We start from the raw sequence: 12,500 nt of genomic DNA, 5'->3' as shown, positions 1-12,500 counted from the left end.
GGTAGAGGAGAGGAAGGGGGGAGGTAGAGGAGAGGAAGGGGGAGGTAGAGGAGAGGAAGGGGGAGGTAGAGGAGAGGAAGGGGAGGTAGAGGAGAGGAAGGGGGGAGGTAGAGGAGAGGAAGGGGGAGATAGAGGAGAGGAAGGGGGGAGGTAGAGGAGAGGAAGGGGGAGGTAGAGGAGAGGAAGGGGGGAGGTAGAGGAGAGGAAGGGGGAGGTAGAGGAGAGGAAGGGGGAGGTAGAGGAGAGGAAGGGGGGAGGTAGAGGGGAGGAAGGGGGGAGGTAGAGGAGAGGAAGGGGGAGGTAGAGGGGAGGAAGGGGGGAGGTAGAGGAGAGGAAGGGGGAGGTAGAGGAGAGGAAGGGGGAGGTAGAGGAGAGGAAGGGGGGAGGTAGAGGAGAGGAAGGGGGGAGGTAGAGGAGAGGAAGGGGGAGGTAGAGGAGAGGAAGGGGGAGGTAGAGGAGAGGAAGGGGGGAGGTAGAGGAGAGGAAGGGGGAGGTAGAGGAGAGGAAGGGGGAGGTAGAGGAGAGGAAGGGGGAGGTAGAGGAGAGGAAGGGGGGAGGTAGAGGAGAGAAAGGGGGGAGGTAGAGGAGAGGAAGGGGGGAGGTAGAGAGGAAGGGGGGAGGTAGAGGGGAGGAAGGGGGAGGTAGAGGAGAGGAAGGGGGAGGTAGAGGAGAGGAAGGGGGAGGTAGAGGAGAGGAAGGGGGAGGTAGAGGAGAGGAAGGGGGAGGTAGAGGGGAGAAAGGGGGGAGGTAGAGGAGAGGAAGGGGGGAGGTAGAGGGGAGGAAGGGGGGAGGTAGAGGGGAGGAAGGGGGAGGTAGAGGAGAGGAAGGGGGGAGGTAGAGGGGAGGAAGGGGGAGGTAGAGGAGAGGAAGGGGGGAGGAAGAGGAGAAGAAGGGAGGAGGTAGAGGGGAGGAAGGGGGAGGTAGAGGAGAGGAAGGGGGAGGTAGAGGGGAGGAAGGGGGAGGTAGAGGAGAGGAAGGGGGAGGTAGAGGGGAGGAAGGGGGAGGTAGAGGAGAGGAAGGGGGAGGTAGAGGAGAGGAAGGGGAGGTAGAGGAGAGGAAGGGGGAGGTAGAGGAGAGGAAGGGGGAGGTAGAGGAGAGGAAGGGGGAGGTAGAGGAGAGGAAGGGGGAGGTAGAGGAGAGGAAGGGGGAGGTAGAGGAGAAGAAGGGGGAGGTAGAGGAGAGGAAGGAGGAGGTAGAGGAGAGGAAGGGGGAGGTAGAGGAGAGGAAGGGGGAGGTAGAGGAGAGGAAGGGGGAGGTAGAGGAGAGGAAGGGGGGAGGTAGAGGAGAGGAAGGGGGAGGTAGAGGAGAGGAAGGGGGAGGTAGAGGAGAGGAAGGGGGGAGGTAGAGGAGAGGAAGGGGGGAGGTAGAGGAGAGGAAGGGGGGAGGTAGAGGAGAGGAAGGGGGAGGTAGAGGAGAGGAAGGGGGAGGTAGAGGGGAGGAAGGGGGAGGTAGAGGAGAGGAAGGGGGAGGTAGAGGAGAGGAAGGGGGGAGGTAGAGGAGAGGAAGGGGGAGGTAGAGGAGAGGAAGGGGGAGGTAGAGGAGAGGAAGGGGGAGGTAGAGGAGAGGAAGGGGGGAGGTAGAGGAGAGGAAGGGGGAGGTAGAGGAGAGGAAGGGGGAGGTAGAGGAGAGGAAGGGGGGAGGTAGAGGAGAGGAAGGGGGAGGTAGAGGAGAGGAAGGGGGAGGTAAAGGAGAGGAAGGGGGGAGGTAGAGGAGAGGAAGGGGGAGGTAGAGGGGAGGAAGGGGGGAGGTAGAGGAGAGGAAGGGGTGATGGCAGACGGATGGAGAGTGAAGAAGAGGAGTGGAGGACAATCGATCCACTGACTGATAGATACATTCTCTCACACACACACACACACACACACACACACACACACACAAACGCACTCACACACAAAGACACACTGGGCCTGTACTGTAGCTCTGTGTGTCTGTGTATGTGTGAGTGTGCATGCGTGTGTGTGTGTGTGTGTGTGTGTGTGTGTGTGTGTGTGTGTGTGTCTGCATGTGTGTGGGTACGTGACCAGCTCTGACCGCAGATCCAGAGTCAGATCCTGTGTGTTCCCTGGTGGTTGTGGGTTGGGACTGAGGGCAGGGGAATCTGATCCCAGATCTGAGGTGAGGACACACATCTACCTCTACCCTCCACCTCAGGGCAGCCACAGCACCCTCCCCTGTCCTCTGCTGCCACCTAGAGGACCGCATGGCAATGACAGCCCATAACACCAGACCCCCATAGAGACAGAACAGGCAGCAGGGACATTAGACCTTGATGGAGATACTTCAACCACTAGGCTGTCAGAGAGACCAGGTCCTTTCTAATCGTTCTGTTTCTTTGTTCCGTTTCTCTCTCGCTGGTTGGAGGTGGGTGTGTGTGTGTGTCTGTCTATCTGTCTGTGTGTGTGTGTGTGTGTGTGTGTGTGTGTCTGTGTCTGTGTCTCTGTCTCTCTGTCTCTCTGTCTCTCTGTCTCTCTGTCTCTCTCTCTCGACACTGAACCCCAAATTGCTCCCAATGAGCGGGCCGGCGCCTTGCATGGTAGCTTGCTGCCATTGGTGTGTGAATGGGTGAATGAGAGGCCGTTGTAAAGCATTCTCTCTCTCAGGGCCATATTCATTATGTCCCCTCTCTCTCTCTCTCTCTCTCTCCCTCCCTCTCCCTCTCTCTCTCTCTCTCTCTCCCTCTCCCTCCCTCCCTCTCTCTCTCACTCCCTCCCTCCCCCATGTTCAGACTACCCCATGATGGGTAGCAGGCCATAGGCCATAGCCATAGGGACTGATCTAGGACCAGCCTGCCCTCCCGAAGCTCTGACCTCTGACCTCAAGATGGAGATGACAAGACTGATATAGGACCAGTATCCAGGGGCAACTGCCTTACTGTGGCACACTATTTGGCAGACAGAGAGTGACTAACACATGTATACAGTATGTGTGGAGCACTATCTAGCAGACAGCGAATGACAAAAAGCCACAGAACTTCTGTGAGTTTCAAGACCAAGCCCCAACACACCTACCCAGCCTTCACTCTACACTACACCAGTCTGTGTGTGTGTGTGTGTGTGTGTGTGTGTGTGTGTGTGTGTGTGTGTGTGTGTGTGTGTGTGTGCGCTTCAGCCAGCTCTCAGTCATCATATTTTCATCTTCATTACTCTCTCGCTCCCTCCCTCCCTTTCATGTTCAGACCATCCCATGATCCTCTCTGTTGTGACAGTTGTCCTCAGACACACTATTCGTCTCCACGGGTGACAGTGCTCTGACGCCACGGCAACTCTTAACCGACACACACACACACACACACACACACACACGACAACTACTCCTCTGTTCTCCACGGCCAAGGGTGTGTGTGTGTGTGTGTGTGTGTGTGTGTGTGTGTGTGTGTGTTAGTATGTGTGTATGTGTTGACAGAAATGCTGGCGTCTCCAGTGCCACTTTGTTTGTTTACTGGGAGCAGAAAGAAAAACAGGCAAATACTAAACCTGTATGTGATTAACACAGAGAGAGAGAAAGAGAGGGAGAGAGAGAAGAGGGGTAGAGAGAGAGAGAGAGAGAGAGAGAGAAAGGGAGAGAGAATGAGAATGAGAGAAAGACAGAGAAAGAGAGAGAAAGAGAGAAAGACAGGGCGAGAGAAAGAAAGAGAGAAAGAGGAGGGAGAGAGAGAGAGGGAGAGGGGGGGGGGTGAGGGAGAAAGAGAAAAAGAGAAGATGAGAGCAAGAGTAAGGGAAGAGAGTGGAGAGAGAGAGAGAGGAAAGGAGAGAAAGGGAGACAAATGAGGGGAGAAAGAGAAGAAAGCGGGGGAGGACTCGTCTAAACCACTCGTCTCCTAGAGTGGCGTCTGACCACATACTGTCCTAACACACACACACACACACACACACACACACACACACACACACACACACACACACACACACACACACACGGGTGTAAACAAGGACAAGAAAGAGGAGAAGAGAGATCACACTATACAGAGAGTGTGTGTGTGTGTGTGTGCACTTATGTGTGTCAGTCCGCGTGTGTGCACTTGTGTGTGTCCGTCCATGTGTGTGTGTATGTGTGTGTGTGTGTGTCTGTGTGTCTGTCCGCATCCCAGTGTGTGTGTGTGTGTGTGTGTGTGTGTGTGTGTGTGTCCATCCGTATGTGTGTGTGTGTGTGTGTGTGTGTGTGCGCGTGTGTGCTACCTGCTTCATGGCGGCCTCTCCTATCTTGTCCGAGTGCTTGCGGATGCTCTCCAGGAAGTCCTTGAGCTGGGACATGGCCGTGTCGCGGACCCGGACCCGCAGCAGGGGGATATTGGCGGCCATGATGGAGCAGAACCGGTACTGACCCGCCCGGGGGAGGCACCGCTCCTCCAGCTCCTCCAGGGTCCGCAGCGCAGGGTAGTACCTGCAGATGGCGCCAGAGAGGGGTGACAGGGATGTATACACACACACACAGGCACAACTCACACACACACAGGCACAACTCACACACAGGCACAACACACACACACACACACACACACACACACACACACACACACACACACACACACACGCACGCACTCACTGAACACTACATCAGGAACACTCTACTCATACTGGGTAGGGCCTCCCTTCGCTCTCAAAACAGCCTCAATTCTTCATGGCATTTATTCCACAAGATGTCGGAAAGATTTTTCAGGTGCACTTTCAAGCTGTGAATTTCCTGTTCACCACATCCCAAAGGTGTTCTATTGGATTCAGACCCGGTGACTGGGAAGGCCACTGAAATAACTTTAAATAACGTGAAACAATACTATTGTGCAATATGACAACCCTAGTCGTCTATCTGTACAGTATAGTACAGTGGATTGTGTACATAGCCTTTATTTATGTAAACCAGCTCCTTCCCTTCTTGTGATTTTTTTAAAAGTGTTTTTTTTTTCCTTTCCTAACACCAGGGCCCAAAGTGTGCCAAGAAAACATTCCCCACACCATTACACCACCTGACTGAATGAGAAGGTGAACAAGTGTTCCTAATAAAGTGCTCAGTGAACGCACACGCGCACACACACACACACACACACATCTACAGGGAGTCAGGAGAGGACGCCATCTCAGAGAGTTGGGACACAGCCTAGGGCCCCGCTCCAACAATCTAGAATGAATCATCTATAGTATGTCTTAATGCCTTAAAGCTCCTCTGACGATAGAACACACGCACACACACACACACACACACACACACACACACACACACACACTCACACACAGGAGGACAGAGGAGGTATTGCACAACAGGACATTCTCCCCACACTCGCACGCACACACACGCACACACACACAGTCAGGGATCAGTGTGTGCTGGCCGACCTCTCCGTGCTCCCTGTGTGCTGCTGGCCCCAGTGAAGCCAAAGGCAGGATGGAGAGAAGGAGAAAAACACAAACAAACGACAATTTATGGGCCACCAGACACACATCTCCACAGGTCAGGATCAGGGCAAGGAGAGAGAGGGAGAATTGATAGACGAAGAAGGAGAGAGATGGAGAGAGAGGGCAGGAGGGAGAGGGAGAGAGAGAGAGAGAGAGAGAGAGAGAGAGACAGTGCAGGGGGATAGAGAAAAAAGGGAGAGGTGAGGAGTAGAGAGATAGAGAAAGAGAGAGAGAGAGAGAGGGCACGGGGGAGAAAGAGATTAAGAAAGAGGGAGCGGGATAGAGAGAGAAAGAGAGTAAAAGAGAGAGAAAATTAGAGAGAGAGAAGGAGAGAGTGCAAGGGGGAGAGAGGTATACTGTGTGCTCTGTCTCCCCCTAGTGTTCACCAGTCAGACTGGCAGGTCAGAGCAGACATGAAGACATGAAGACACTTCCTCAAACAGTCACTCAGACACAGACTCCTTTTAAAGTACTTTTTTAATACAGGACTGTTTAATATGGGTCCAGGACTGTTTAATCTGGGTCCAGGACTGTTTAATCTGGGCCCAGATCTAGGCTTAATCTGGGCCCAGAACTATTTAATCTGGATCCAGAACTAGGTTTAATCTGTGTCCAGCACTAGGTTTAATCTGGGTCCAGGACTGTTTCATCTGGGTCCAGAACTAAGCTTAATCTGGGTCCAGGGAAGATGGGGTGTACCAGAGGAAGGATGGATGACAGCACACACAGTATGTATACAGAAGGAACTCAAGATGGTACCTTTTGGCCCTCATCTGCTCCTGTAGTTTGCTGTACATCTCCAGCACTGCAACAGAGGAGAGAAGGCACACACGTTAATGTGGGAGACAGTGCATCTGATGTCATCATCCTGCGACAATCACCAACCACAGCAACTACTTCTGAACAGCTGAGTGAGTCTATGGCTGTGTTCGGAATAGCGTACTAGCATACTACTCATACTAGATATGACGTAGATTTTGAGTATGTAGGTTCGAACTGTACAGTATGCGAGTTTTGAGTATGCGAGAAATTTAGTAGGCGAGCAGTTATTTCCGGTAAAATGTAAGTCGGTTTTGATGGACACTAGCTCGGCTCCTATTTCCCCAAATGCATTTCGCGTCCAGAGTTGCAGAGTTGCGTCCAGGGTTGCCAGATGGGGCGGGTTACCGCCGAATGAGCTACTTGATTTTGAGGTTATAGAAAGTTTAGGCTGTAAATTGTCAATCCCATCTGGAAACCCTGTGCGCTTTCAGCCTCGTCAAACTGCGTCATACAAACTTGTCATACAGCTTTTGTTTACATTGTCCGATAGCCTGGGGACCGAAAGCTTAAAATAAACATCGTTTTTTGCACATATTTGAGTGTGCAGATGCTGCTTTTTTGCACTCTATTTGATACTCTTCAGCTGCAGCACCCCAGCTAAGTCTGATCATGGATGAGCGGTGGTATTTTCACTATACTGGGAATTAACATGTATTAACATGTATTAACATTAACATGGTGAAATGCATTCTTAGACATGACTACATCGTCATGATTACAAATATGCCACTTGAAATGCATGAAATCCAAGTTTATTTGTGTCTTACATACATGTTCACCTAGTATTTGACTGTTTGTAGCCCAATCACGAATGATCCCAGTATTGTAGCTTCAGACGGACAAGTTGGTTGTAGTGCTTGCCCACGATATGTTATTGCTCATATATATTTATTTTAATCATGTTATATTACCAACTGTTAAGACAACAATATAGCAAGCTAGTAAGCTAGTAGCAGTATGCCGAGCAGTGTCGACATCGATGGGGGTCTCCAATCGACTCCATTCAAAGTGATTTACGATCCCGCCCCTCTCCCCTGTCCGGACACATTTGAATTTTCACCGTAAGCCCCGGTAAAGCGACGTTATTAACCCGCAAAGAGTGTGCCCCGGGCACCGTATTTGTCCGTGAATAACACCGGCTAGGAAGGTGGTAAAAACACAATACTACTTTGCTAACTCCACCATCGATATACGGTCATTTTGAGCCATCAACCAACCCACTGTCACCCCGGGAAGTTATGTTTCGAACCCCGAGAGCATGCATAAATGTCTATCCGGTGCACGCGCCTCTCCTCGGTAACGCGGAGGAACGAAAAGCTTACAGCACCAACCCTGCTTAGCTTCCGAGGTTGGACGAGATCGGGCGTATTCAGGCTAGTATGGCCGTGAGCAAGAGGACCATGACCCTAAGCATCCATATGCCTGTGCTTGGAGCACTCTTGTTCATGGAACTTGATTATAAGCACTCTATTTGTGGGTAGACTATGCACAAGGTGTCCTGGATGAAGGGAGAAGTTAAAATCGCTCTGAGAGCGCCGGAGCGCACACTGGGTGCAACGTCATAAAGGGACCAGGTAATTTGATTGGACAAGAGGCATTCCATGAGTGCTGATCATATTTCCAGGGCGAATTTACGAACGCAGCTAGCGAACAGAAGACGCAAAAAATCGTCAGATCAGATATATAAACGGGTTATTTTGGTAAACTGGACACATTTTGGGAATATATGTGGTTACTTTCTCGCCTGAAAACATATTAAAACTTCATAAAATGACATGTTAACACTTGTAAAGCCAAAATTACATATTTTAGCTAATGGAGGTTTAAAATGGAGGTTTAAATTCGCCGCTCCCGGCAGTATGGAGTATGCATAATGGTCGGCTGGTTTTCGGATACTACTATACTATTATTGTGAATTTAGTAGGTAGTATGCAGTATATACTCATTGAGTATGCTAGTATGCAGTATGCTAGTACGCTATTCCTAGGAATAGCATACTAGCGCACTATTCATACTAGGTATGACGTAGATTTTGAGTATGTAGTGCGTTAACACGGCATAGTATGTGAAATTGGAGTACGCGAGAAATGTAGTGAAGAATCTTCTTGTCTGTAAAATGATGGAATGGATCAATCTATTGAGGATTTGTGATCTTAAATGCGTTGTGTCATCTCAGGATAGATTAGGTGTGCAGCATACACGATTTGACAAGGAATAGAACTATTCAACACGGGTCCGAATGAGTACATATGATTTATTCAGAACAATATCATAGCTTCGTCAGCACGTTCATGCATTCGACAATCATTATGAAATACAGACAGGTTTAAATACTTTTCATGTTATCTCAGATGTTACGTTGTGAATGAGCTCACCATCCCTGGCGCCTACAACCCCCCAAGGTCTTAAGATAACAACCCCAAATCTGTCTATTTGTGGCGTCACTGCTAACCATGAAGATCAGGCTGACCTGGAAGAAGCAGAATGTGTGTGTATGTGTGTGGGTATGTGTTATGTGTGTGTCTGAGTGACATGAGAATAGAGTGTGTGTGTGTGTGTGTGTGTGTGTGTGTGTGTGTGTGTGTGTGTTATGTGTGTGTCTGAGTGACATGTGAATAGAGTGTATAGGTGTGTGTATGTATGTGTATGTGTGTGTGTCATAAGCATATATGTTTCTAGAAAACCCCACGAGATCTAACAGTAGTATGTATACTAGGCCCACCCACATTTCTGAGTATGCGGCGTGAGGTTACTATTCATACTCAACTTCCCCAAAATGCATCTCGTCAAACTGCGTCATACAAACTCGTCACAGAGCTGTCGTTTACATGGTCCGATAGCCTGGAGACCGAAAACTTGCAATAAACATCGTTTTTTGCACAGATCTGAGAGTGCGGATGCTGCTTTTTTGCACTCTATTTGATACTCTGATCAGATAAGTCTGATCACGGATGAGCGGTGGTATTTTCACTATATTGGGAATCTACATGGTGAAATGCATTCTTAGATGTCTACGTCGTCATGATTACTAAAGATGTCACTTGAAATGCATACAATCCAAGTTTATTTGTGTCACGCAAACACACACATACACACACACACACACATGTTCGCCTAGTGTTTGACTGCCTGTAGCCCAGTCACGAATGGTCCCAGTATTGTAGCTTCAGACGAACAAGTTGTTTTTTATTGTGCTTGCCGTAGCAAGCCCACTATATGTTATTGCTAATATATATTTATTTGATTTATCTTTTACAACTGCTAAGACAACAATATAGTAAGCTAGTTTCTTTAGCTAGCTAAAGATATTGGCCCCCAAATCATTTTACAACTTGTTTAGCTATTGTGTTCCGATGTTTCTGTCGAACCCCGTAGTAAAAGTATCTAAGCAACGTAACGTAGCTAGCGAACATTAGCCTACAGAAGTGGAAAACAAACGTCAGATCAGATATATAAACAGATTATTTTGATAAACTGGCCACATTTTGGGAATATACATGGTTAATTTCTCACCTGAAACATATTAAAACTTCACAAAAATGACATGTTAACACTTTTAGCCCATGGAGGTCTAAAAAAAAATAGGATTTAAAATCCCCGCTGCAAAAGGCATTCTGGGATACTGAGATGCATACTTCAGTGTGAACGGTTGGCTGGTATTGGCATCCTTATTATGAATTTAGTATGCAGTATATACACATTAAGTATGTAGTATGCAGTATGCTAGTATGCCATTTAGAACACACCCTATGTCTCTAGGGTCAGTGTACCTGATAGAGCTAGTGGTTTGGGCTTAGAGGCTAGTGTCTAGGGCTTAGGGTCTAGTGTCTAGGGCTTAGAGGCTAGTGTCTAGGGCTTAGAGGCTAGTGTCTAGGGCTTAGAGGCTAGTGTCTAGGGCTTTGAGGCTAGTGTCTAGGGCTTAGGGTCTAGTGTCTAGGGCTTAGAGGCTAGTGTCTAGGGCAGGGGTCCCCAAACTACGGCCCGCGGGCCGAACACGGCCCGCCCCCACACTTGGACCGGCCCTTTGAACAACGTGTAATTTCTAACTGCAATTGCGGCATTGCACCGACGTGGTGGCGGGGGCGCTGTTTCGCAAATAAGTTAGCTTTCGTGTTTGCTAGCGAAATAGCTGATAGTTGATGTTGACTGCTCAAGGAGAATACATATTTGAAAGTACAGAATGCCTGAGAGCCTTATATTGCATTATATTACATTACATTTTGAATGGTCATCTGGTGCCTGAATATTGTGTTTTCCTTTACATAAATAATGACATTTCCACCATAAATTGATGCAGAAAGGGCACAAATTGCATCTAAATTCACCAGAATGCAAGAAATTAAGTGTTTGATGCTCGTTTAAGGACCCCCAGACAGCCCTGCTTCATGGGTCCCCCCGTGTATGATGAGGGTCCTCCCTCAAGTATCAGACTGTAAAACTGATTATATTTCATTGACATATCACTATAGGTATAAATTCCATCCAAATTCAACTGTTTAGACTTTGTTTGCATCCACCAGTGCTCTCCTGCGCGCAATTGCTTTGCGCAACCGCCTCCATTCCACTCCGTTCCATATTATTTTATGTTAGAGACCTACCCAGGCCCCCCATCACAGAAAGGAAAAATGATGTGGCCCTCACAGAAAAAAGTTTGGGGACCCCTGGTCTAGGGCTTAGAGGCTAGTGTCTCGAGCTTTGAGTCTAGTGTCTAGGGCTTATGGTCTAGTGTCTAGGGCTTAGGGTCTAGTGTCTAGGGCTTAGGGTCTAGTGTCTAGGGCTTAGAGGCTAGTGTCTAGGGCTTAGGGTCTAGTGTCTAGGGCTTAGAGGCTAGTGTCTAGGGCTTAGAGGCTAGTGTCTAGGGCTTAGAGGCTCGTGTCTAGGGCTTAGGGCAAACATGCCAATTACAAGACCCGCGAGCCAGCCATGGCCCTCGAGGACTTATAATCCGGCCCGCCAATAAATTCTGCCATACAATTTAATGTGGCCCATGCGCTGGTGTTTAAATTTACGTCCGTGACAATACAACATTGAAACGCGGGAGGCGCTATCGCGCTCCACTCTCACACTTCTATCAGAGAAAGAATAGTAACTACCTAGGGTGTAGGGTCTAGTGAGTAAGTGTGAGTGTGTGTATGTGTGTGTGAGTGTGAGTGTGTGTGTGTGTGTGTGTGTGTGTGTGTGTGTGTACCTGGAAGACAGTGGGTGAGTTTGTCGATGGTCGTAGCGATGTTCCTCTGTTGTAAACGACACTGCCGTAGTCCATCCATAGAGACCAGGAGCTAGGAGAGAGAGAAGAGGGGAGGGGAGGAGAAGGAGAGAGAGAGGAGGGGAGGGGAGAGAGGGAAGAAGGGGTGAGAGAGGAGGAGAGGAGTGGAGAGAGAGGGGAGAAGGAGAGAGAGGAGGGGAGGAGGAGGAGGGGAGAGAGAAGGGAGAAGGAGAGAGAGAGGAGGGGTGGGGAGGAGGAGGGGAGAAGGAGATGGAGGAGGGGAGAGAGAGGGGAGAAGAAGAGAGAGAGGAGGGGAGGGGGGAGAGAAGGAGAGAGGAGGGGAGAGGAGGAGGAGAGAGAGGGGGGGAGGGGAGAGAGGGGGGAGAAGGAGAGAGAGAGGGAGAGGAGGGGAGGGGAGAAGGAGAGAGGGAAGAAGGGGTGAGAGAGGAGGAGAGGAGAGGAGAGAGGGGAGAAGGAGAGAGAGCAGGGGAGGAGGAGGAGGAGGGGAGAGAGAAGGGAGAAGGAGAGAGAGAGGAGGGGTGGGGAGGAGGAGGGGAGAAGGAGATAGAGGAGGGGAGGAGGAGGGGAGAGGAGGAGGAGAGAAAGAGGAGGGGAGGGGAGAGAGGGGGGAGAAGGAGAGAGGGAGAGGAGGGGAGGGGAGAAGGAGAGAGGGAGGAGGGGAGAAGGAGAGAGAGAGGAGAGGGAAGAGGAGGAGAAGAAGAAAAGGAGGAAGAGCAACAATTAAAGAAGAAGAGACGGATGTGAAGCATGAGTACTGATGACTCAGACCTGATCACATGGTCTGTGTTGACCAATGGGAGGGCTGATGAGCGCGGGCTGGATTCTCATTGGCTATGACGCCGTACCTCTTTGCCGTTGTCCTGGAGACGCTTGTTGGTGTCCGTCACCTGACTCTGAATGGAGGGAAAACAGCCAATCAGAAGGAAAGTCAGCAACCCAGGTCTATTGGAAAGCGCCCAACTGTACTCCACACCCTCCCCCCCCCCCCCCCCCCTCACCTTGAGTTTCTGCGCCTCCCCCCGCACTTTGAGCAGCTCGGTGATGGAGTCGACGAAGCCCTGGAA

General features: G+C 50.0%; 1 protein-coding gene across 1 annotated transcript in view; it reads right to left on the bottom strand.

Annotated features, from left to right (window-relative positions):
- The window catches only part of LOC308169389 (exocyst complex component 6B-like), a gene marked incomplete at its 3' end in the record, with an annotated part of 80,034 nt that overhangs the window by 51,018 nt on the left and 16,516 nt on the right, over positions 1-12,500 (bottom strand). Inside the window, exons 2-6 of the mRNA XM_080544072.1 lie at positions 12,435-12,500; positions 12,282-12,329; positions 11,398-11,488; positions 6,147-6,192; positions 4,176-4,380 (exon numbers count right to left, since the gene is read on the bottom strand). The exon at positions 12,435-12,500 is cut by the window's right edge and continues 100 nt beyond it. Coding sequence (XP_080400198.1) covers positions 4,176-4,380; positions 6,147-6,192; positions 11,398-11,488; positions 12,282-12,329; positions 12,435-12,500 — 456 coding nt within the window. The remainder of the gene's footprint in view (positions 1-4,175; positions 4,381-6,146; positions 6,193-11,397; positions 11,489-12,281; positions 12,330-12,434) is intronic.

Source organism: Nansenia antarctica (genome assembly GCF_963989245.1).
Source record: "Nansenia antarctica genome assembly, chromosome: 13".
NCBI classification, from domain to species: Eukaryota; Metazoa; Chordata; class Actinopteri; order Argentiniformes; family Microstomatidae; genus Nansenia; species Nansenia antarctica.
The sequence above is the reverse complement of the archived record's forward strand: the minus strand, read 5'-3'. Positions and strand labels throughout refer to the sequence as shown.